At 35.8% G+C, this 22,089-nt stretch overlaps 1 protein-coding gene across 13 annotated transcripts in view; it reads right to left on the reverse strand.

Moving 5' to 3' along the window:
• The window catches only part of ICE2 (interactor of little elongation complex ELL subunit 2), an 84,505-nt gene that overhangs the window by 58,014 nt on the left and 4,402 nt on the right, over positions 1-22,089 (reverse strand). For 11 of the 13 annotated variants that reach the window (XR_011075153.1, XR_011075149.1, XR_011075150.1 and 8 more), the window contains 5 exons: positions 16,653-16,914; positions 15,593-15,712; positions 1,757-1,894; positions 516-632; positions 184-343 (listed from right to left, as the gene is read on the reverse strand). Coding sequence is in view for 1 of the 13 variants with exons in the window: in XM_068552799.1 (XP_068408900.1) it covers positions 184-343; positions 516-632; positions 1,757-1,894; positions 15,593-15,712; positions 16,653-16,914 (797 nt within the window). In the remaining 12 variants the exon portion in view is untranslated. Of the gene's footprint in view, positions 1-183; positions 344-515; positions 633-1,756; positions 1,895-15,592; positions 15,713-16,652; positions 16,915-18,907; positions 18,950-22,089 lie in introns of those variants that run through there. The other 2 variants (XR_011075160.1, XR_011075159.1) reach the window with 2 other exon arrangements.

Consider the following 22,089-nt stretch of genomic DNA (forward strand, 5'->3'; position numbering starts at 1 on the left):
TGTATACTTAGCACTATATATTAAAAAGTTCTTCTACTGAATGTAATTGTCAAATTTACATCCTCCTTAAATCAAAACTTAGCTTTTTGTATTTGACAAATGACCACCTATAATTAGACAGCTGAAATAGAACTGTTTCAACTCCTCTTTTGAGAGTGTTACTTGACATGGCAAATCACAAACCTGCGACAGGTATTACTTGAATACACACTGGAATTTCCCACTGTTCCTTGTAGCTTGGTCCATGATTATTTAATAAGGTAAATAATGCTTGACTAGTTAGAGCTATCTGAGGGTGATATCTTGCAACAAGCTTCTCTGCATTTGGGTCTTTACTAATGTCCTGAAAAACAACATAAAACTTGTTATTGATTACACTTATTGGAAACTTCTTTGATTAAATAATGAAAAGAAGGGAGAAATTCAGGAAGGGTACTTTAGAACAACCAGGTTACATGTACTTTATGAGGTACAGAAGATTGCTTGGGAAGATCCAAAACCACTTTACTACTTACATAATGCATAGCTGCAGCTGTTTGTTCTGGTGTTTCAGTGGTAGGTATGTTATCTTTTGACAGCTGCAACTTTGCAGGCATTGAGGGAAATACTGTTTTCACATATTTTACACTGCCCTAAATAAGAAAAACAATGAATGTTTTATTGCAGAAATCTTGATGTATTTTTTTCCTGAAGTATCTTTTCATCATATGAAACTTATAACTTAAAATTCATTGTACTAAATGCAAATATCAAATTTAGAGCCTTCTTAAGACAAGACCTTAATGTTTTTACTTGACAACCACCATATAGTTTTTTTTTTTTTTAAGATTTTATTTAGTTATTTATTTTTGGTTGCATTGGGTCTTAGCTGGGTCACGCGGGATCTTTCGTTGTGGTGCGCACGCTCTCTAGTTGTGGTGCACGGGCTACAGAGCACGTGGGCTCTATAGTTGGGGTGTGTGGGCTCTGTAGTTGTGGCATGTGGGCTTAGGTGCCCTGCGGCATGTGGGATCTTAGTTTCCCGACCAGGGATCAAACCTGCATCCCCTGCATTGGAAGGCGGATTCTTAACCATTGTACCACCAGGGAAGTCCCCCATACAGGTTTTTTTTAAAAAAAGGGTCCAAGATAAGGGTGCTGTGAAATTTTCCCTGTCATTTTAAATTCTAACCTCTCATTTTATGAAGTACAAGTCATAGCAGGTTATAAGAGAAACTCTAAAATATCTTCTTTACACACACATACTTCCAATATGATTTTGAGTAAAATCCCCTTAAAAGAAAAGGGGTTTTCTGTTTGTATTCAGAAACATAAAAGAGATGGAAACTAAGAAAAGAAAATCAAGAAATAAAGTTGGTAGTGATTTTTTTTTTTAACTTTTTCTTTAAATATTTATTTATTTATTTGGCTGCACTGGGTCTTAGCTGATGGCACGCGGGATCTTCGTTGCGGCATGTGGGATTTGGTTCCCTGACCAGGGATTGAACCCAGGCCCCCTGCACTGGGAGTGCAAAGTCTTAACCACTGGACCACCAGGGAAGTCCCCGGTAGTGATATTTTTAAAAACATCAAGTAATGCTAGTCATACAATAAAAGGGGACACATTTGTATTGCGTATTTTAAAAATTATATCTCGTTACTGCTCAAAATTTAAACATAAATACTGAAATATATCTAAATTATGCTTCTGTGTGAAATACAGATGATGTTTCAGACAAAAATAAGTTTATTTTTATTTTCTTATGGTAAACCTTACCAATGCGAGAAGAGTTTTTTCTAACTTTAATCCCATCTCTATTCTGAATGGGAAGAATCCCATTAAGCTGGTGACTTCATGGAGAGTATAGAATTCTGGATACTTTTTCACTTGTTCAATACAAGCTTTTAAAATTTGCTAAAAAATAAAAATTAAGAGAAATTCATTTTTTTGTACTTCTCTAATAATGCAACAAAAATAACTTAGTTACATGTGACTAAATAATTATTCATTTCAAACATGAGCCTCATTTCATTCACCGAACTTCTAACAATCCAGGCATACTGTATATTCCTTACTTGATTTAAACTCTTATTTTTCGTAACAATTCTTTTTAACCTAATTTCTTAAAACATTGATGTTTAATAATACTAAAATTAGCAACTGTAATAAAATTTAAAGTTAGAGAAGACACATCATATTTTCTCTGCTATTTAAGAGACTGTCAAAGAAATAAAGCCACGTGAAAATTTTAACACACTTTATGGGAATAAAAGCAGTTACATGAATGATTAGAAATAAGTAAGTTTAATACCCTAAAAAGATCCCCAAGCACAATGAATTAATGAAGTAGTTATCTTACAGGTCATTCTAACCTTCAATCTAAAAAATAAATGAGAAATTTTATAACTACTTCAAATGATGGAGTATTTAGTATTTTCTTCTCTCCAAAATGTTCTCAAAATATTAATGACTTACCAGGAAATGTAATGAGGAAGAAAAATTCACAGTTTCACCCAAGCATGTGATAACATGTAAACAACTCAAAGAAGCACAGCAGTTTTGGAGCGGGTAGGGGAGTTATAAAACCATACATACTACATTATCTTCTAAGATACAGTTGTCCCTTGCATCTCTGGAATCCCCCATGGATACCAAAATCCAAGGATGCTCAAATCCCTTATATGAAATGGTATAGTACCGTCAGCCCTCCATATCCACTGATGTAGAACCCGCAGATATGGAGGGCCAAATGTATGTGTTCTCTCTTCTTCTCTCAATGGACCTTAATCTGAACCTTTTAGAATATAGTTTATATCACAAAAGCTTTTAGCAATAAGCATATTTTTATATCTTACACCCTCTTTCCCTTCAGATATTTATAAAGTGTGTCAAGTTACAAATCAATAACATTACTCCAGTACATCTTTTTATCTATAGTTTCATATCCTCTTCTCTCTTTCTTTAATCCTCTCTATTATCTTTCACATTTCCCCCCTCAATTCTATGCTTTTCAATAATGACCTTAATATTTAATCAGGATATTACTTGCAATTAAGGCAGATATAGGTTAATATGGAGAAGTTCTGTTTGCTCTTAGAAACCCTAGTAAACTGCAAACTCGGATCTGCATAATATCTTTGCTCCTCATTTATAATATTAGTCAACTTTCACCCCTAATATTCCTATCCTATAGAAGTCATTACAAAAATCTGAACATGCAAAGGAAAGCAATATATAAGAACTATGTGACATATAGACTACTCTGGTTAGATATTTATCAGCACATCTTTCTTGGTAAAACTATGCTAGATGTTACAGTGCTTTTTAAGTGAGTTTCACTTAGCTCAGTAATTATGGCAAGAGAAAAATTCAAGGGAAAATCTAAGACAGTTTTATACCTATACTCAGATACACTACATAGTATTAAAGGTATTTCACAACTGGCAGATATTAAGTAACTAAAGGATCATTATTTAATATATTTAATTAAAAATTTTTAATTAGTAATTTACTTATGTTTGAAAAACTGCTTAGAGTGAACAAAGGAGGTTAAGAGATTCAGGCTGTTCCCCATCATCACCCACTCCCGAACGTTATTTAACACTCAAAGTATCTTGAAAGTTAAAACACCAAAACACATGCAAACCAAAACACATGCATCAATTTACAAAGAAAGATGAAAATAACTATGCTGCAGAAAGAGAAAATATAATATGTTTTCATACATGTTTGAAGCTTAAAATTAAAGATACTGCTTTTGTCAATATGGTAAAGTAGGTACCTTGAAGAGCACTCCTATCCAAACAACACTAGATGCTGGATAAATTACAACTAACAATTTTCATGCATTGCTGGGCTCAGTAAAAGCGAGGAGAATCTCCAAGGACCATAAATAAATAAATAAACATCAAACATCTAGAATGAGGAGAAACAGGAGCAGTGAGCAGTAAGAAAACCCATGGAAGGTGAAGTGGCTTGAGGGCAAATGCCTCAACCAGTTCTAAGATCAGGTAGGGAGCTGAACAGGAGAGCCCTACATTTAAGGCTTGAAAAGCAGAGATTTGAAGATACCTGTACAACCGTGTTCACAGTAGCATTATTCACAACAGCCAAAAGGTGGAAGCAAATCAAATGTCCATCAATGGATGAATGGATAAACAAAATGTCCATATACATACAATGGAATATTCAGCCTTAAAAAGGAAGGAAATTATGCCACATGCTAGAACATGTATGAATCTTGAAGACATTATGCTAAGTAAAATAAGCCAGTCACAAAAAAACAAATACTACGTGATTCCACTTATATGGGGGTACCTACAGTAGACAAATTCTGAGACAGAAAGTAGCATGGTGAGTGGCACAATAATAAATAAATATTTCGTGTTTGTCCCTGGTTCCTGACACACAGCTCCTAAAATTCTTGGAATCCCCTAAGGGATAAGAATGTCTTTTTTATGCTAATTAGATGACAAAAGGCCCATAGATAGCTAATCACCAGCAGCGAATGATTTAATCAAGCATGCTCACTAAATGAAATCTCCATAAAACTCCCCTTAACAATGGCATTTGGAGAGCTGGGTTGGTGAACACATGGAGGTGCTGGGAGGGCAGTGTACCTGGAAAGGGCATGGAAGCTCTGTGCCTCTTCCCCCATACCTTGCCCTACGCATCTCTCTCTTCCATTTGGCTGTTCCCAAGTTGTATTCTTTATAATAAACTGGAAATAGCAAGTAAAGTGCTTTCCTGAGTTCTGTAAGCCATTCTACCTAATTATTGAACTCAGGTAGGGATGGGGCATGGAAACCCTAGGCCTACTGTCCGGAGAGCTGGAGAACTGGTTGGCATGGGGGGAAAATCCCACACATTTGGTGTCAGAAGTGTTGTGAATAGAAACAGTTCAGAAACAGGTACAGAGTCTCAGTTTTACAAGATGAAGAGTTCTGGAAATTGGCTATACTACAATATGAACATACTTAATACTATAGAACTGCACATTTAAAAATGGTTAAGGGGCTTCCCTGGTGGCGCAGTGGTTAAGAATCCACCTGCCAATGCAGGGGACACAGGTTTGATCCCTGGTCCAGGAAGATTCCACATGCCATGGAGCAACTAAGCCTGTGCACCACAACTACTGAGCCTGTGCTCTAAAGCCTGCGAGCAACAACTACTGAAGCCTACGCGCCACAACTACTGAAGCCCACACGCCTAGAACCCGTGGTCTGCAACAAGAGAAGCCATCGCAATGAGAAGCCCGCACACCACAACAAAGAGTAGCCCCCGCTAGCCGCAACTAGAGAAAGCGGGTGTGCAGCAATGAAGACCCAGTGCAGCCAAAAATAAATAAATCAATAAAATCTATTAAAAAAATAATAAAAATGGTTAAGACAGTAAATTTTATGTGTATTTTACCATAATTAAAAATTATTTTTAAAAAAGGGAAGGATATTGACACATGCTATAACATGGGTGAATCTTGAAGACATTATGCTAAGTAAAATAAGCCAATCACAAAAGGACAAATATTGAAATGACTCCACTTATATAAAGTACCTAGTGAAGTTAAATTCATAGAAATAAAAAATTGAATGGTGGTTGTCAGGGACTGGGGGGAAGAGGGAATGATGAGTTATTATTTAATGAATATAGAGTTTCAGTTTGGGACGATGGAAAAGTTTGGGAATGGATGATGAAAATCCACTTACAACAGTGCGCAAGTATTTAATGCCATTGAACTATCCTTAAAAATGGTTAAAATGGTAAATTTTATGTTATATATATTTTACCACACCAAAAAAAGAGAAATGGAAGACAGACTGAAAGCTAGGAAGTTTGGGAATTCCAGAAAGAGAGTTGGGAAAACAAAAAAGAAGCAATAATTGAAAATGACTGAGAATTTTCAAGAACTGATGATGGATTTGAATCTACAGATACAAGACACACAATGAAACAAGTAGAATTTTATTCTAATAAAGTACATTGTAATGAAACTGTAATACACCAAAAATTAAGAGCGGTCAGAAAGAAAAGGCAGATTCCCTAAAAGAAATGACAATTAAACAAACAATACATTTTTCAATAATAATACGTGAGCCAGAAAAAGTAGAATTATATCGTCAAACGTTGAGAAATAAAACAAACTGTCAACTTAGAACTATGCATGGAGCAAAACTATCGTATTAGAATGAGAACAAAATAAAAATATTTCCAGGTAAACAAAAAAGAAGATTGTTCATCACCAAGAGACCTTCACCAAAGGAACATCTAGAACATATAACATTTCAGGAAAAATGAAGAGGATTTCAGAATGTAGATTTGAAAAGAAGAGATGGAAAGGCAAAAAAAGGTCCAAATTTGTAGATAAATGAAGACAAACATTGTTCATATAAAATAATAATGTAGGTAGGTTTAAAAAAGAGACAGCATTAAAACAATAGTATCAATGAGGAGGGATGTGATGAAAGTCAAAATGCTCTATGGTCTGTGTAGATGTATAGGTTAATAGAACTAAATAGAGTTGAGAAATTTACCCATAGGTCAATGGTGACAAGGTAATTCATTAAGGAAAAAATTCATTGTGAAAATTCAAGAGTAACCACTAAGAACAACAACAACAACAATGTATAAATTCCTAATCAATAGAGAGGGAAAAAAGAAGGGGGAAAAAGTCAACCCCCTCAAAAGAAGTCAAAGAAAGAAGTTTAGAAAAAGACAAACAGAAATCATAAACAGGTTTATATACATAAATTATCACAATGAATGTAAATAACTCAACTTTTTAATTAATAGGCAAGAGATGGTCAGATCTTATTTAAAAAGGCACTCTAGCTAAACATCATTTTAAGAGGTATTTGTTTCCATAATTACAAATTATTTCTATAGTTCTATAGAATCTATAGAACTTTAATATAAGTTCTATAGATTCAAAGCAATCCCAATTAAAGTCCCACTTAGTTTTTTTCTAGAAATTGACAAGCTGATTCCAAAGTTTTCATGGAAATGCAAAGAACCAATAAAAGCCAAAACAATTTTAAAAAAGAACAAAGTTGTAGGATTTCCACCAGATGGTTTCTTGTAGTCTTCCACTACAAGACATGGTGGTATTGGCATAAAGACAGAAGTATAGATTAATGAAACAGACTAGAGTCATGAAATTGACCCACACATCATTGGTGAAAAGGCAATTTAATGAGGGGAAAAAATAGCTTTTTCAACCAATAGTGTGAAACAATTTCTCAACATTGGCACTACTGACGTTTTAGACCAGATAATTCTTTGTGTTGGGGGGGGCCAACCTTTACATTGCAGGATATTTAACAACATTCTTGGCTCTACCCACTAGATGCCAGAAGCACTCCTTCCTCAGTTATGAGAACCCAAAATATTTCTAGACATTACCATATGTCTGGTAGGAGGCAAAATCACTCTCAGTAGAGAATCACTATGCTTGAACAACGAGATATCCAGATGAAAGGAAAATAAACTTTGACCCAAACCTCACATCTTGCACAAAAAAAATAACTTGAAATTAACATATACACATTCACATAAAAGTTAAAACTATAAAACCTCTAGATCAGGGTTTCTCAACACAAGCACTATTGACCTTTGAGGCTCCATAATTCTTTGCTGTGGGGGATATTATATACATTGTAGGATGTTTAACAGCATCCCTGGCCTTTAGTCACTAGATACGAGTAATTCTCTGCCAGTTGTGACCATCAAAAATATCTCCAGACACTGCTGAAGTCCCCTGCGTGGGGAGTGGGCACAGGGTAAAGGAGTAAAAGTGACCTCGGATAAGAACCACTTGGGGTTGGCAAATATTTCTATGCTAGAACACATACAAGCACCAACCATAAAACACTTGCAAAAATTAGACTTCATTAAAATTAAAATTCTGTTTTTTGAGAGACTATTAAAAAAATTAAAAAGCATGTCACAAACTGGGAGAAAACTATATATATATATATACACATACACATATATATATGTGTATGTGTATATATATATAAAAAACAGGCTTGTATTCAGAATATATAAGGAACTTTCAAAAATCAATAAAAATAAAAACCAATAAAATTAGCAAAAGATGTTAACAGACATTTCACAAAAGCCAATAAAAACACAAAAAGATGTTCAAACATCACTGCTCTTTGGGGATATGCAAACTAAAGCTATAATGAGACACTACTACACACCATAGGTTGGCTAAAATTAAAAAAGATTAACAACGTTACGTGTTAGCTAAAGTGGAGAACAACTGGAACTCTTATACATTCACTGTTGGCGAAGAGTATAAAATGGTACATCCACTATGGAAAACAGCTTGGCAGTTTCTAATAAAATTTAACTTTGTACTCTTGCCAGATGATCTATAAATACTATACCTAGTTATATACCCAAGAAAATGCAAATATATGTCCCCCAAAAATCTTGTACAAGAATGTTCTTAATAGCTTTATTCAAAATTGCCCCAAACTGGGAATAACACAACTGCCCATCAACAGTTGAATTGGTAAACCAATTTTGGTATAACCATACAATAAAACAAAAAGGAATAAAAAGGAATACATTATGGATACTTGCATCAATGTGGATGAATCTCAAAAATGCTGACTAAAAGAAGTCAGACACAAAAGAGTACACTGTGTGTGATTCAATTTTTATAAAACTCCAGAAAAGGCAAATCTAATCTATGGTGACAGAAAGCAAATCAGTGGTTTCCTAGGGCCATGGATGGAAAGAGGCACAGAGATCTTTTTAGTGCGATAGAAATACTCCATATCGGGACTTCCCTGGTGGCACAGTGGTTAAGAATCCACCTGCCAATGCAGGGGACATGGGTTCGATCCCCGGTCTGGGAAGATCCCATGTGATGCGGAGGAACTAAGCCCGTGCGCCACAACTACTGAGCCTGTGCTTTAGAGCCCGCGAGCCACAACTACTGAGCCCGCGCACCACAACTACTGAAGCCCACGCACCCTACAGCCCACGCGCCATAACTACTGAAGCCCGTGTGCGCTAGGGCCCGCGTGCTGCAACTACTGAAGCCCACGTGCCAAGAGCCTGTGCTCCACAACAAGAGAAGCCCCCGCTCGCTGCAACAAAGACCCAACACAGCCAAAAATAAATAAAATTTAAAAAAATAATAATAAAATAAAATACATTAAAAAAATAAAAAATTATAAAAAAAAGAAAAGAAAAAGAAATACTCCATATCATGGGTGGGGTCATGGTTACACAGGAAGACTCACTGAGACGCACTTAAAATTGATGCTTATTGTATGTAAATTTTACCTCAGTAAAATTGATTTAAAGTTAAATGTGGATTAAAAAGGGAGAGTTTATGCCTAGAAGAGAACATAGGCAAAACATTCTCTGACATAAATTGTACCAATGTTTTCTTAGGTCAGTCTCCCAAGGCAATAGTAATAAAAACAAAAATAAACAAATGGGACCTAATCAAACCTATAAACTTTTGCACAGCAAAGGAAACCATGAACATAATCAAAAGACAACGTACGGAATGGGAGAAAATATTTGCAAACAATGTGACCAACAAGGGCCTAATTTCCAAAATATACAAACAGCTCATACAACTCAACAACAAAACAACAAACAAGCCAATCCAAAAATGGGCAGAAGACCTAAATAAACATTTCTCCAAAGAAGAAATACAGATGGCCAATAGGCACATGAAAAGATGGTCAACACTGCTAATTATAAGAGAAATGCAAATCAAAACTACAATGAGGTACCACCCACATTGGTCAGAAAGGCCATCTTTAAAAAATCTGCAAACAACAAATGCTGGAGAGGGTGTGGAAAAAAGGGAACCCTCCTACACTGCTGGTGGGAATGTAAGTTGGTGCAGCCACTGTGGAAAACAGTAGGGAGGGACTTCCTTGGTGACCCAAGGGGTAAGACTCTGAGCTCCCAATGTGTGGCGGGGCCCAGGTTCGATCCCTGGTCAGGGAACTAGATCCCACATGGATGCCGCAGCTAAGAGTTCACATGCCGCAACTAAGAGTCCGCATGCTGCAACTAAAAGATTCCACATGCTGCAACGAAGATCCCACGTGCCACAACTAAGACCCAGTGTAGCCAAAATAAATAAATAAATATTAAAAAAGAAAACAAGAAAACAGTAGAGAGGTTTCTCAGAAAACTAAAAATAGAATTACCATATCAGCCAGCAATCCCACTTCTGGGCACATATCCAGACAAAACTATAATTCAAAAAGATACATGCATCCCTATATTCATAGCAGCACTATTCACAGTAGCCAAGACATGGAAACAACCTAAATGTCCACCAACAGATGAATGGATAAAGAAGATGTGGTACATATATACAGTGGAATACTACTCAGCCATAAAAAAGAACAAAATAATGCCACTTGCAGCAACATGGATGCAACTAGAGATTATCATACTAAGTGAAGTAAGTCAGAAAGAGAAAGACAAATACCATATGATATCACTTATATGTGGAATCTAAACTATGACACAAATGAAGCAATCTATGAAACAGAAACAGAATCACAGACATAGAGAACAGAGTGGTGGTTGCCAAGGGGGAGGAGGTTGGGGGAGGGATGGAGTGGGAGGTTGAGATTAGTAGCTGTAAGCTTTTATATATAGAATGGATAAACAACAAGGTCCTACTGTATAGCACAGAGAACTATATTCAATATCCTATGATAAACCATAATGGAAAAGAATATATTAAAAAAAAGAATGTAAAAAATGTATAACTGAATCACTTTGCTGTACAGCAGTAATTAACACAAAATTGTAAATCAACTATACTTTAAAAAAAGAGAGAGAGTTTATTTAGTACGTAATGGCTACATGTTCTAACAATATAAATGCAGTACTAAAAAAAAGTAGGGGAGAATGGTGAGAACATATGAAAAACTTTTTTCAAACTATTTTCAGAAAGTCTATTGATTGCTGGCATTGTATTATTATTCTGAGGCTGTTGTGAGTATAATGTGGGATAAAGCAAACGAGACACGTGGTCATTTTTTCTTTAAATGTACTTTTTCTAGCTCCATCTCCTGAAACAGTCTCATAAACACTGATCAACTCAGGTGCAGTGAGCATCCCCAGTGCCCAGACTGTAGTCTTGAAATGCCATTTCGCACTAAAAGAAACAAAGGCTCTAGAAAATAGCTGTTTCCAGGGCTGGGATAGGAAATGTACAAAATAAGCCTCAAAGACTCCTAGAGTGACACAAAAGGACTCAAAAGCCAGCATGAAGACCCCATCACTGGTCAAAGTTGGTATTATCTGAGTTTCAAAAAGGATAACAGTAGTGGACTAAAACCCATCAAATATGTTTAACTTCATGATTCAATAATAATATTTTTTTAAAAACAGTGATGACCATTGTAAAATAAGAAGGAACCAATTAATTTTTTCAAAACTGGTATATAAAGAATCTAGGACTTTTTCTGCTACATGAAATGGGAAGCCAAACAGTAGATGAGGAAAAACATATCTTAATAAAATTATTCCAACTAATGAATAAAAATAAATGATGCAATTAGAATCTTACAATTTTGAAAACCCCAGTGAATGAATAAATCTGGCATTAAGCATCAATAGCTACTAACATCACAAAAAACAATCAGACATTATGTGCCACCTGATTAAAGAATACACCACCATCTATATGTTCAAACCCTTTGGCAAGACTATAATTCTGATCAAGCTTCTGAATCCAGTTCACAATTTGTAAGAAATATAGAGGAAAAAAGAACATGTTGAGCATCATCATGAATATATAATTATCAAAATCTAGACTGTGGGAAACTTTAAAGGTCAAATGACCCAGGTTCTTGAAAAGATAAAGTTTAAGGGAAAAAAATATGGAGGGGGAACTTGTAGATTAAAAAACCTGTTTTATCAAATAAAAGAAAAAACTCCCAATGTATACAATAGTCTCCCTTATCCATGGGGGATATATTCCAAGACCCTCAGTGGATGTCTGAAATCGTGGATAAGACTGAATATCATTTCCTATTCATACATACCTACGATAAAGTTTAATTTAAAAATTAGGCACAGTAAGAGATTAGCAACAATAATAATAAAATAAAAACAGAACAATTATAGCAATATTGTAATAAGTTATATGAATGTGGCAACTTTCTCTCTCTCTCTCAAAATATCTTACAAATTTAATGTCTTTTCAATCTTAACTAAGCACTTATCATGCGCTGCGGCTGTAACTTTTGCAGTTTGAGGTGTGACAGCAGAACACGAATTTCTTTTTCCTCCATTATAATTTCATGGATAGAAGATTCGTTCTTACTGCAGATCTTAGTAACTGCAGCATATGATTTTTGTTTTTTCCTTACTAAGTTGAGAACTTTCACCTTTTCACTGAAAGGAAACACTTTGCGGCTTCTTTTTGGCATACCCAAACTGCCAGCATCGCTACTCTTGCACTTTGGAGCCATTATCAAGTACAATAAGGGTGACTTGAACACAAGCACTGTGATACCTTGAAAGTCCATCTGATAACCAAGGTGGCTACTAAGAGATTAATGGGTGGGATATACTAGACAAAAGGATAATTCACATTGTGGGTGGGGTGGAGCGGGATGGTGAGAGACTTCATCACACTACTCAGAATGGTATGTGATGAAGTATTTCTGGAATTTCCATTTGTGGGTAACTGACACGGAGTAAAGCAAAACCAAGATTAAGGGGGGGACTACTGTACAACCCATAAAACTTTTGTATTTAGGATATACAAAACCTCCCACATATCAGTAACAAAAAGATGGAAAATCAAGTAGAATAAAGGGCAAAACTTGAACACTCAATTCACAGGAAATGACCAAGAAACTTAGGAAAAGGTATACAGTCTTATAAATATAGCACCCTATCCTCTAGACTGGTTAAAACTAAAATGACTGTAAGTATCAATTGTTGACGATATGGAGTAAAAACCTCTCAAACACTGCTGGGTACAATGTAAAGTGGCACAACCACTTTGGAAAACAGTCTAACATTATCTATTGAAGTTGAAGATATGCACACTCTATAACCCAACAATTTCATTCCTAGTCATATACCCAGTAGATACATGTGTACATGTGCAGCAAGAGACATGTATGAGAATTTTCATAGGGGCACTGCTTAGAATAGCTCAAAACTGGAAACAGCCCAGATTTTGATCAACAGAATAAACCAGTTTACTTATACATGTACAGAAATAAAAATGAATGAAATACAACTACACACATACATACATATGAATCTCACAAACACACTATTGAGTAAAGGAAGAATTCTGTTCACATAAAAGAGCAAAAGAATTCACATAAAATTCAAACACAGGCAAAAGAAAACTTGAATTACCAAAAAAAAATTTTTTTTAAAGGCATGGAAATTATCAAACCAAACTTGGCACAGTGATTATTTCTTCAACAAAGGAAAATGTTATTATCTAGGAGGGATATACAGGGGCCTTCTAGGTTACTGGTAATGTTTTATTTCTTGACTTGGAAGAGAGTTACATAGGTGTTGACTATATAATTATTTGTTAAGCCGTACATATTTGTTCTAAATACTTTTTCATAGTATTTAAATATATTTCATAATATACATTTCATACATATTATGAAATATTATAATATACATATTAATGTATAATATTAATATTAATATTATACATATTAATACATTTCATAATATAAAATTAAAATTTTAAAACAATAAAAAGAAAAATATCAGTGAGTCTTTGGGGTAAGATGTAAAGTGTAATAAGACAATGTGCTGCCAAGTCAACCTGGCTAAAAAGCAAGACCTAATGCTGATTGGTAGCTATCAAATAATGTACTCTGTTCATAAACAGTTTTATATTCACTTAACAAGTAATTATACTGAGCCCTTACTGTGTGCCAGGCATTAGTCCAGTGACTGGGAACGCCCCAGCACGCAAACAGTACTTACATCCAAGTGTTAGGGAGAAAGACGATAAACAAAACATGGTAAAGGAAACGCTGAGGGTGATGCTACTTTTTATACGGTAATTAGGAGTATCCTCAGTGATAGCTGGCATCTGAACAGAGAGAGACTTAAAGGAATCAAGGAACTAATCCATGCAGGTATCTGGGGAACAGGTTGCCAGAAAGATGGGAACAGCCAAAGGCTTAATTTCACCTTAAAAAAGTGTTTGTTTTAAAGTAGAACTAATACCCTCTGCTGTCCTCCAATTTATAATGAGCAGTTGTTTAAAAAGTTGTGCTAAAATACCCTTAAAACCTACTATCTTAACCATTTTTAAGTGTAGGGTTCAATACTACTAAGTATATCACATTGTTTTGTACAGTGAGTAGTTTTATTTATTTATTTCAAATTTATCAATTTTATCATGTATGGTTTATTTTTTTAATTTTTAAAATTTATTTATTTATTTTTGGCTGTGTTGGGTCTTTGTTGCTGTGCGCGGGCTTTCTCTAGTTGCCGTGAGCGGGCGCTACTCTTTGTTGTGGTGTGAGGGCTTCTCATTGAGCTGGCTTCTCTTGTTGTGGAGCACGGGCTCTAGGCGCGCAGGCTTCAGTAGTTGTGGCCTGCGGGCTCTAGAGCTCACGCTCAGTAGTTGTGGTGCACGGGCTTAGTTGCTCCACGGCATGTGGGATCTTCCCGGGCCAGGGCTCGAACCTGTGTCCCTTGCATTGGCAGGCAGATTCTTAACCACTGTGCCACCAGGGAAGCCCTGACTAGTTTTAAAGGCTCAAAAAAAAATTCAGACTGGTGTTGGTGTTTCTAGATGGATTCTACTACAACTCTACTATTAAGTTACTATTCAAGTAGTGTACTCTAAATTTTTCCTACGCCTACTACATGATGGGAGGATTTACATGCTTTGTTCATAAACCTGCATGAAACAGATAGTTAGTGGGAAGCAGCAGCATAGCACAGGGAGATAAGCTCGGTGCTTTGCGACAGCCTAGAGGGGTGGGATAGGGAGGGTGGGAGGGAGGCTCAAGAAGGAGGGGATATGGGGATATATGTATGCATACGGCTGGTTCACTGTGTTGTACAACAGAAACATACACAGTATTGTGAAGCAATTATACTCCAGTAAAGATGTATTAAAAAAATAAATGATAATTGCCCTCAAAAAAAATTAAAAAATAAATCTGCATGAATAATTTAAGTATCAAAAAATTATTTGATAAAATTTACCATCCGGTGGCCGGTTACCATGAAAATAGTGAATATAAATTTATATGACTAGGTTCTAAAGGACCATACAGATTTTTAAGGACCAAGATAGCTCCTTAAACCCCATTCTCTCGCAAGGGAAATCAGTGCATCAGATCAAACCATCCATATGAGTAAAATATAACTCAAATACAGTAGTTAGATCATTAAAAGAAAAAAACATGAATACACTATAGTACCTGATTTTGAGGTGTCAGTATTTCTATTATTTAAATACATGATGAATAAAAGACCTACATACGGTTTGGTCTCTAATTCGACAATATTAACGTGTGTTTTTGGAAAATCATCACACATTTTAAAATGCTGCTATTGCGTATTACTTGGCAGTTTAAGTAAATGTGATTTTTTTTTTTTTACCTCTGTGAAGAGACGAGCGTTATCAGAAAGCATATTATAATCCTGTGCACATTTCTTTGCAGAATTCTGCAAAAATTTTAGGAATTCTGTAACTTCTTCATTCACATGTTTTTTCATATCCTGATTTTGAAAAAAAGTAGACATATCTTAGAATAAGAAGCTTGGTTAAAAACAATCACTTCTCAATCGCTGCACTAATCATTTGGACTTAAAGTATCATGTCCAAAGCAGAAATCACAAAGAAGTTCACTCCACAAAAAGAGAAAAGCTAATGACTAATGCTACAATATATGATTAGGAATTAATAAGTTCATTTTATAAAATGCTCTTAACATAAAAAGGACAAACACCCAAATGGAAAAATAAGCAAACATATAAATATGCAAGTTACAAAAGAATTAGAAATGGCTTATAAACACATGGAAAATGCTTACTTTCATTAGTAACCACTGTAAATTAATATAAAACAAGAGATTGCCATTTTTTCCGTATCAAATTAGAGGCAAAAAAAGTAATGTTCATTATTAGTGAGGATATTTTGAAAAAAACCTTCATACAGTAGTGGTACATACAAATTGGTTTAAATATTTTTTCAGAACAATTTACTCGTGTGTAACTGCAGATCAAAGCCTTAAAAACATGTATAGTTTTTGATCTGGTAATTATATTTTTAAGAATTTATCTTAAGGAAACAATCATAGATATGAACAAAGAGTTTGCAACAATGATATTCAGCACAGCATCACTTACCTAATCGAGAATTTGGAAACTACTTAATTAAAGTAATAATTAACAAAAATTTTAAAGTGGTTCAAGGAGCAAGGTAAAGTTCTACTGCTAGTACTTAATATGAACTGGGGTGAAATATACTCAGAACTAGAGCAAAATGCCTCAACTATAACAGAAACAATAGAATTAAAGCACCAATGTTCTGTCAATTAAACTCCTTATAGTTTCCATTTTTATTAATGTGATTGCACCTAAAAACATAAAAGCAAACTTCAAATATTTCCTAACTTTTAAATATTTTTTAACTGACGCTGAAGAACAGAATACATACCAAGTACTGCAAGTAGTCATTTTTATTTATTCCAACAGCTTTGGAACTCGCAGGGGTTTTTGCATATTTAACCAACAAATCCACATAATTCCTCTGTTCTCTCTGTGAGAAACGAGAGAAACGAGGATAAGGAACTCTTGGTTTTGGAAGAAGAACCATTCCAACTGTGGTTTTCACTTTTTCCTTTGCTTGAGTTGCTGAACTAACTGCCGGCTCAGTTTCTACAGAACTTGCTGAGGCATTCAAATTTTCTCCTATACGTCTGGGAAAAAAAAATACAATTTACAAATATGTGCTTTTCACATGAAGATTACTATCATGAAACTTCATGATTCTCAATCACCAGGGAGAATATAGAGTGATTAACAGAGTAAATTCTGGATTATTATCTAACTCTGCCACCTGCATTTTGATGTTTAGCCATTTAGTATAAATTAAGTATTCTGCAGGATAGGATCACATTACAAGTTTACCTTCAATTACCTGATGGAGAGGAAGAGGCAAAATCCTTAGACAAGTTATTCAATTTGGAAGCTTCCTCCCTTTATTGAAGAGGGGTAAATCACTCTTGCTAGTTATATATGCAGGTATTTTGTGTATACATTTTATTACAATTCAAGTTGTTTTTTAATACCTAAATTCTTCAATAAGATATATCAGTTAATGCGGTGAACAAAAGCCACTAAGAGCAGGATATGATGGGGTCACAAACTTGAAGTTCATAAATTCATTGAGATTCTAAATTTTCTGGTTTCCTCTGCTTTAATTATCTCAAGAATTAAAAAGAAAATCCCAACACTCTGTGATATATTTTATGGAAACAACAGTGGTTTGAGAAAAGTTGTATAATCCTCTATCACTCATGCACGTGGCTGAGTCTATGGAAATGTCTTTATGTTTTGTATAGATATAAAAGAGAAATCTTGGCACATCTATAATGAAATACACTACAGGAAAAAGTGGTGAGTAGCTAGAGAACCTGTTACCCTATCTGTTTATGAAATGCTACCCCCAATTTAAAAAAAAAAAATCACCTTACTACCCCAATTAAGGTATATGAATACAAATTTCTTATCTTGTACATAATCTGTCTCTATTGCTGCTATTCAGTGTTATAATCTACATTTTTCTTAAGAAAGTCTTAAAGTACACACACACACACACACACACACACACACACACGAAACTACATTTCCTTAGCCTCTACAACTTTAATTTCCACCACAGTAATGATCTGGCTCCAAACTAAACGACAATTACCAAAAAGGAAGGGAAACTAATGAAAGGATAAATGTCTGTTGATTCATTCTTCATTCCTCGATTCATTAATATTTTGAATGACTACCATGTGCCAGCCCTATGCTGGGTACTGGACATACGACCAACACTGAGCACAATACAGTCTCTACCCTCTAGGACCTTACAATCAAGTGGATCAGACAAACGAATGGGGAAGAAAGAGAAGTAAATATGAACACCAATACAATATGACTATGGTGATCTGAGGTTTCCAAACTGAACATATTGAATAGGTGACTGAGAAAAATCCTAAGGACATAGAAATCAGGGATGAAGAGGAAGAAAGGGGAGGGGAAAGAAATATCCAGAGCAGTGGTTCTCAGTCATAACAGTATTAATTCCCTCAGGGCATTCTGGAAGCCTGTGGGTGCATCTAGGTTGTCCAAAATAGAATTAAAGGCATTTAGGGCTTCCCTGGTGGTGCAGTGGTTAAGAATCTGCCTGCCAATCCAGGAGACACGGGTTCGAGCCCTGGTCCGGGAAGATCCCACATGCTGCTGAGCAACTAAGCCCATGTGCCACAACTACTGAGCCTGCGCTCTAGAGCCCGAGAGCCACAGCTACTGAGCCCTCGTGCCACAACTACTAAAGCCCGCGCGCCTAGAGCCCGTGCTCCGCAACAAGAGAAACCACCGCAATGAGAAGCCCGCACACCGCAACGAAATGTAGCCCTCGCTCGCCGCAACTAGAGAAAAGCCTGCACACAGCAACGAAGACCCAATGCAGCCAAAAATAAATAAATATATTTATTTATTTAAAAATAAAAAATTAAAGGCATTTAGAGGTGAGGAACACTAGATTTCTGTAATGTATCGTAGTGTCCTGCACAACTTTCAAAGGTCATTTCAAGCTTTCTCTTATCATATACAAATAAGTGTGGTCTGTTATTACTTATCCTAACAACACATTTTACTCTTTTATTTCTATGATTTTTTTTATGGTATAGTTTATCTTACTTCTCTTAAATCCAATCTTAGTCATGTTAGCTGGTGCATCCGACGACTTCATTATATCTTCTAGTGCAGTAGTATCTATTACAATGCATAATATAAATTATTTTCCTTTTATTTCACATTTATATATCTAGAGCATTATTTTAAAATATTATGTCTATGGCTACTAATATCTATGAATTTTAATTCATAGTAAACAAGGTTTCTTACTTCTTATAAACATTTGTTATGCAAAGTGGGAGAGTTTCAGCCTGGTAAGTTTGGGAATTACCAATCTAGATCCGTGTCTGGACAAAGGGTGAGTTAAGTCCCATCCAAAACTACCATTAATCTGTTTTAGATCAACGATAAAATATTAGAATAAATATGGTAAAAATTCCAAAATTCTTTAAAAAAAGACTTAGAGCCCTCAAATAAGGCAAAATATTCAAGATTACTCTTTTAGAGCTAAACTCTGGATGGAGAACTAATCAAGAGAGCAGGTTAGTAAATGGAAAAAGAGTTTTGGAAATTAAAATAAGGATGCTTAGATTGGCTCTGAAAATAATACAGGTGAAAGAAGACATACTTAGCTACTAAAGTTTCTCCAATAACTGCATAAAAATAAGCATATTTTAGGTTAACAAAATGAATATTAACTGCTGATCTTGGGAGAAATGTATTACAGCAAATTGATTTCTCAGTAGAAAATGTCTTGAGAGCTACTCAAACCTAACAGTATTCTGTCCGCAATTCTTAACAATACTGCTTCACAGCTGTCTCTCTGAATATGAGAACATGTCTGTCCTTGTGACACAAACTGGCAAACTTAATTAAGCTGCTGCAGCAACAAGATGCTGACTCAGATATGCCAGAGTAGGAATGTCAAGAAATTCTAGCAGTTTAAATTGGCTACATTCAGCAAAGAATGAAACGGCAGCACATCAAGATCATTTCTGTGTGCAGCGCTGTCAAAATCTTCATCAGGGTGCAAGCCAAAAGCATCTGACGGGGTTTTTCTATCCACATTTACAGCATTATATTTTATTTAAGTTGATGGTTTGAAGTTTTCTCCCTTCATTTTGTCAACTACCCACTCTCCTTTTTTACTTTAAGTAAAAAAAAAGGCAGAATTCAAAAGTTTTCGTTTCCTATGCTTTAAGTCTCCTGGTTTGGGTAGCTTCTTTAAGTAGCATTTGGAAATGGTACTTCTAGCCTCCATCTAAAGTCTACCTGTACCTCCTGAATTTGATTTACTTATATACATTACACATGTTAAAATTTCTTTTTTCTTTTTTGTGTATTTGAAGCTTCTTTCCCCTTTGTTGGCTTAAAACTCAGTTATAAATATCTATAAACAGAAACTAATTTTTTTTTTTTTTTTTTAATTTTGGCTGCACTGGGTCTTCGTTGCTGCACGCAGGCTTTCTCTAGTTGCAGCGAGCAGGGGCCACTCTTTGCTGCAGTGTGCAAGCTTCTCATTGCGGTGTCTTCTCTTCGTTGCAGAGCACGGGCTCTAGGCACATGGGCTTCAGTAGTTGTGGCACGTGGGCTCAGCAGTTGTGGCTCGTGGGCTCTAGAGCACAGGCTCAGTAGTTGTGGCGCACAAGCTTAGTTGCTCTGCGGCATGTGGGATCTTCCTGAACCAGGGTTCGAACCCCTTTCCCCTGCATTGGCAGGTGGATTCCCAACCACTGCACCACCAGCGAAGTCCCCAGAAACTAATTTTTAAAAAGGCAAATATTTACCTTTTAGTGGAGGGAAAAGGGTTGAATAAAAACCTCATATTGTTGAAAGTAGCATAATTAGAGGTATCAATATTTTCCCAAATATGTTATTTATAGAACACAAAATACAAAATTAGGGCTAATAAATTTACATTCTTCTGAGTCTTTTTTTGCTTTTTTCTTCCTAGTTTCTTCATCAAGAAAACTGTGGTAATTTAATATAGTCTGAAAATCCATTCTTACTATAATAAAACTAAAGGTTAGCAAAAAAGACTAGAAACATACGAAATCAATGACTTGTGTCTTTATTTCTTCTATGCTAAAAGGTGTATTATACTAACAAATTATTTTGTGCTATATAGAAATCTAAAGAAAAACAAGTGATATTCTAAGAAAAAAAGATTTTAGGTGTTAAGTGTACTCAACTTCCAGTAAGGCGTCCTCTCCCTTACAAATTTCAGACTATAACCCACGCTTGGGATATGCTGAATAGAACCGGATCGGAAAAGAACCATAAAATAATTAAGAAGCAGTAGCAGGGGACTTCCCTGGTGGGGCAGTAGTTGAGAATCTGCCTGCCAATGCAGGGGACATGGGTTCGATCCCTGGTCCGGGAAGATTCCACATGCCGCGGAGCAACTAAGCCCGTGCGCCACAACTACTGAGCCTGTGCTCTAGAGCCCGAGAGCCACAACTACTGAAGCCCATGTGCTGCAACTACTGAAGCCCGCGCACCTAGAGCCCATGCTCCACAACAAGAGAAGCCACCGCAATGAGAAGCCCAAGCACTACAACAAAGAGTAGCCCCCACCCCCCACAACTAGAGAAAGCTCACGCGCAGCAACGAAGACCCAATGCAGCCAAAAAAAAAGAAAGATGCTCATTGTTTGTAACAGTAAAGGAATGGAAACAACCTAAATGAGTATCAGTGGTAGCAATTAATTGATTCCACTAAGAAATACCACTGTCACCAGAAAACTGGGAGGAAAATTAGAGTGAGATATATCCATAGTCAAGAGCTCATTGATGATTTTAAGAGGAGCAGTTTTAGTAGCCTAGTGAGGGCAGAAGGCAGATTACAGTGGAACGTTCAGTGAAAGCAAGTGCAATGGGATATGGAATAAAGGGAAGGATTTTTTTTTTCCATCCTGTTTTTTAAATCGATTCTCCAAATCTGTCTTTTGGCTGGAGAGTTTAATCCATTTAAAGTAATTATTGGGAAGGAGGGACTCAGCGATGTTATTTTGTTAATTGTTTTTGGTATGTCTTATAGATTTTTTGTCCCTCATTTCCTCCCAGCAAGCATATACAAGTATTTAAAGAAGTCTAAGTACAAATGAGAGAAGAGCTAAGAAAGTAACTAGGAGGGGATGTGGAACCCAGGGATTGAGATGGGACAAACTTGAGCATGTTTAAATATTGGTCAAGAGAGAACAAAGAGGGACTTCCCTGGCAGTCCAGTGGTTAGGACTCTGTGCT

The sequence above is a fragment of the Eschrichtius robustus genome, chromosome 1 (assembly GCF_028021215.1).
Source record: "Eschrichtius robustus isolate mEscRob2 chromosome 1, mEscRob2.pri, whole genome shotgun sequence".
Taxonomy (NCBI): domain Eukaryota; kingdom Metazoa; phylum Chordata; class Mammalia; order Artiodactyla; family Eschrichtiidae; genus Eschrichtius; species Eschrichtius robustus.